Here is a 3,697-nt window from a genome sequence, read left to right on the forward strand (position 1 = left end):
GCCCAACGTACTCATTTGCCAAAATCTACATTTAAGGGCTAAACAAAGACAACTTAGAAAGAAGGAAGGGTTAAATAGATATACCCAAATTCCCGGATGTTACACGAACCGAACCGAATTAGACCCGAATAAGCAATTCGATTCGGTTTTCGGGTATCTATATAAGGCTTATTCGGTTTTCGGGTTATTCGGTCCGGGTTACCCGAATAAGGGCTTATTCGGTCCAAAAGGACCGAACCGAATATGAAAAGTCACATTTTTTTCCTAACACGATTGTTTATTTGGTCTTCTTTTCTATCGATCGTTACGCAACAAAACCCACATAATACACCAAAAATAATCAACGAAATCGAATTCGATCATCCGTATTACACCAAATCGACAGTAGAGTATTACACCAAATCGACGAGTCGACGACATTACTCTTTGATCGATTGAGGTTTTTATCATCCTTGCGACATTACTCTTTGATCGACGATTGCGGTTTCTGCCCTTGCGACTTGCGATAACCTGGACTCATTGATCGATCATCACTAGTTCAAAGTTCAAACTTTCAAAGTCCATTCACGGTAAGAAAAAAAAGTGGGCCCTTGCATCTGGAAAAAATAATCGTCTCCTCATCCTTGTTTTCTAGTTTCTAGTGTGGTCAAACTCCATTCAAGTCATGGAAAATTGGGTTCCAAATCAAGAAACTCAAGTAAGTATTTGTATTTTAATCTACTACTCAATCTTTCAATGTGTTATTATGTATGTTACTCATTGAAATTTGAATGTGTTAATCTACTACTCAATCTTTTAATTTGTTTCTTTAAAAGATTTGTTATGAAATCATAAGCTACAAAAGTCATACAAAATACAATATTTATAATCACATTCTAAATGTTATTTGGGTTATTCGGGTTATTCGGCTCCTTAATCATCTTGTACATGTTATTTGGGTTATTCGGGCTGGAACCGAACCGAACCGAATAATACCCGAACTGAACCGAACCCATATTGCTTATTTGGTTCGGTTTTCGGTTCATACAATTACCCTTATTCGGTTTTCGGTTTATTCGGGTTCGGTTTTCGGTTTATTCGGTTTTCTTACAATGTAAATCTTTGTTTTCTTTGCATCTTTAATTGTGTCTTTATTGTTGGAAACCTAACACTCCAGTCCACACACAAACATCAATCAAATATGAAATATGAAATATAAAATAAAAAACTCCAAGAAACACAACGATCAAACAAAATAACATAAAATGCCTTAAACATTTCGCAAATTTAGCTAACTTCAGCACGCCTATCTATCTGACTAGATCTAAGGACTGAACAAAAACAACCTTCATACTTTTTAAACTAAAACCGAACAACCCAAATCGCAAATCACTAAACCACTCAAGCGACGCCATGGTAACCAGCGGACTCCAGCAGCACTGCTTTCACTTGATCAGGATGAACATCTTGACCTTCTTTGCATTGCTAAATTCAGAAAACACACCATAAAACAACAAAAACGGATCAAGTAAAACAAATGAAGATAAAATGAAATATACCTCAGCTCGAAAAACATCAAGAGCGAAGCCATTGAAGCAACTTATGACAGCTTGTTGAATATCTAAACCAAGATTATCAAGAGCTCTCATGGTTGATAGAAGCAAACCAGGCCTCCTACTGCAAAACATATGGATATTCACTGCTCTTCCTTCTCTCTGTCTCACTTCAACCTAAAACCACCGCAAAAAATCAACATTCTAACAAGTGATTCATCATAATTTTGTAAAAATAATGGGAAACTGGGATTAGTACTCTTGCAGGCTGGCCAGTTGGGCTAGGGATCGCGGTGGGGCATAGTTCTTCCTTGATTCTTGAAGGGAGACTGGTCGGAGTTGGGGTTAGAGGGTAGAAACCGGTGGGGGTGCCGCTGCCGGGGGTGGTTATGGTGGTGGTGGGTGTCAATGATGAGGTTGATGGGGTTGATTCGAGTTCATAGTTAAGGTCGTTGATCTTCTGAAGAAGCTCTTTCAGGTACTCTATCGCATCTCCAAGAATTGAAGCTCTGTCCATCTGAAACAAGAACATTAATGGCGTTTCATGAATAATTCAAAAAAATCTTCTTAATTAGAGGTTTTTCTTTCATAGGGTTTCATCAAGATTCCATCTTTAAAGTTTTAAAAAATGTTGGATAATAATTCTGAACATGCACGAGAAAGATATGTGAAACAAAGAGGGAATTCTTGATTCTCACCTTGCTGATTTTGGGGACTACAGATCTGAGCATGTAAAGCCGGTCGTTTAGCTTCTTTCTCCGACGTCTTTCCGCCATTAAATTCTTCGCCGGCAACCCTTTCTTCTTCCCCTTTTGATTGCTCCCGATGCCGCCAGTGACAGTACTGTTTGCATTAAAGCTATTCCCACCGTTAATTTTGATCCCATTTTCTTCAAAATTTGTGGTGGTGTTCATCGTGATATCATCGGAATCGTAATTCAAACCGGAGCCATCCAAACTCAGGTTATCCACATCATCCCAACTGCCACCGCTGCTCTTCCTCTTCTTCTCATTCATCCCATCACTACCACCGCCACCGGCGGTGTTGACGTCACTTAAATTTCTTCCCAGACCAGCTCCTCCACCATCGCCGTCGATGGTGGTGTTGATATCACTCAAATTTCTTCTCAGGGCAGCTCTTTTTTGAAATAAAGTCGGTGGAGCTCCGGCCGAAGCAAAACTATCCAAAGGTTTAAGCAATTTCGACCGGTTCAAACCCAACGAAGCTCCTGTTAACCCATCTTCCAAAGATGGAAACACCGGCGTCCCGAATCCATTTCCGGCCAATTGAAGCAAGTGAGTAGTCGAAAACTGAGGATCTGAGTTCAAACTCGAATTACCCATCTGGGTTTGTCCCCCTAAATCACAAAACCCAGGTAGAATTCCATTCCCACAACCAAGATCAAAGGTTTCATCTAACGGGTTGTTTGAAATTGGGTTCAAAATCGAAGAAATTGAGGGTCTTGGAGGTAAAAAGAAATGAACCTGATTTGGGTCGAGGTGTTGAAAAGCAGAAGTCGGTGAACATGACGATGAAGAATCAACTGGCTGCAACAGAAGATTACTCTGCTGCTGCAAGAACCAATTGTTGTTATTTTCTTCTTCAACTTCTAGCATTGATTTAAATGTAGAAATAGAATTGATATCATGATTCTCTTCATTTTTGTGGTTTGTTTGATTCCCTCTCTCATCATCCATCCAAACAACACTATTAACTCTTGAAAGCATCTCGAAGTTGGTGGTTTCAGAGAGAGAATGGGATTGGAGAAGACGATGGAAAAGGGAGTTGATTTATATTGTTGTTAGACGCAAAAAAACAAGCTCGAAAAAAAGAAAAAAACGTTACTTTGCGGTGCTATGATTACAAACTGAGCTGGTGCTTCGAAAATGTACAAATTATAATGCATAAAGTACTCTGTCTTTTTTCTGTTTGTTTTTTGGTAGAAGCTTTGTGTTTGGCTTTTGAGCCTCCAAACAAGGGAAAATGACACCTTTTATGATTATTCTTTTTAGGATAATCAGTTTTTTTAAGACTTTAAAAAGGTTGGATATCATTAATAAAACCGATAAAGGACATTAGATTTTCAGCTAGATGGCTTGTTCCTTGTATAGCTAGTTTATAGATAAAAGACATTTATCTAACACAACCTAGTATTAATATTTTTT

At 38.7% G+C, this 3,697-nt stretch overlaps 1 protein-coding gene across 1 annotated transcript; it reads right to left on the reverse strand.

Moving 5' to 3' along the window:
* Positions 1-1,170: 1,170 nt before the first annotated feature.
* LOC145115157 (transcription factor ICE1-like) lies at positions 1,171-3,359 on the reverse strand. The gene is made up of 4 exons (XM_079051365.1): positions 2,231-3,359; positions 1,792-2,049; positions 1,539-1,709; positions 1,171-1,464 (listed from the first exon to the last, which is right to left on the reverse strand). The coding sequence occupies exons 1-4, from the start codon at positions 3,257-3,259 to the stop codon at positions 1,381-1,383; spliced, it is 1,542 nt and encodes a 513-aa protein (XP_078907491.1). The 5' UTR covers positions 3,260-3,359; the 3' UTR covers positions 1,171-1,380.
* Between the last annotated feature and the right edge of the window lie 338 nt (positions 3,360-3,697).

Source organism: Lactuca virosa, chromosome 5 (genome assembly GCF_052849685.1).
Source record: "Lactuca virosa cultivar CGN04683 chromosome 5, Lactuca_virosa_CGN04683_v6, whole genome shotgun sequence".
Taxonomy (NCBI): domain Eukaryota; kingdom Viridiplantae; phylum Streptophyta; class Magnoliopsida; order Asterales; family Asteraceae; genus Lactuca; species Lactuca virosa.

Excerpts from the sequence above, each read along its gene's own strand:
- LOC145115157 (XM_079051365.1), bottom strand. The coding sequence starts at position 3,259 with ATGCTTTCAAGAGTTAATAGTGTTGTTTGGATGGATGATGAGAGAGGG. Across the intron at positions 1,710-1,791 it reads CAACTGGCCAGCCTGCAAGA|GTTGAAGTGAGACAGAGAGA; the intron begins GTACTAATCCCA and ends CGGTGGTTTTAG. Across the intron at positions 1,465-1,538 it reads TTGATGTTTTTCGAGCTGAG|CAATGCAAAGAAGGTCAAGA; the intron begins GTATATTTCATT and ends TTCTGAATTTAG.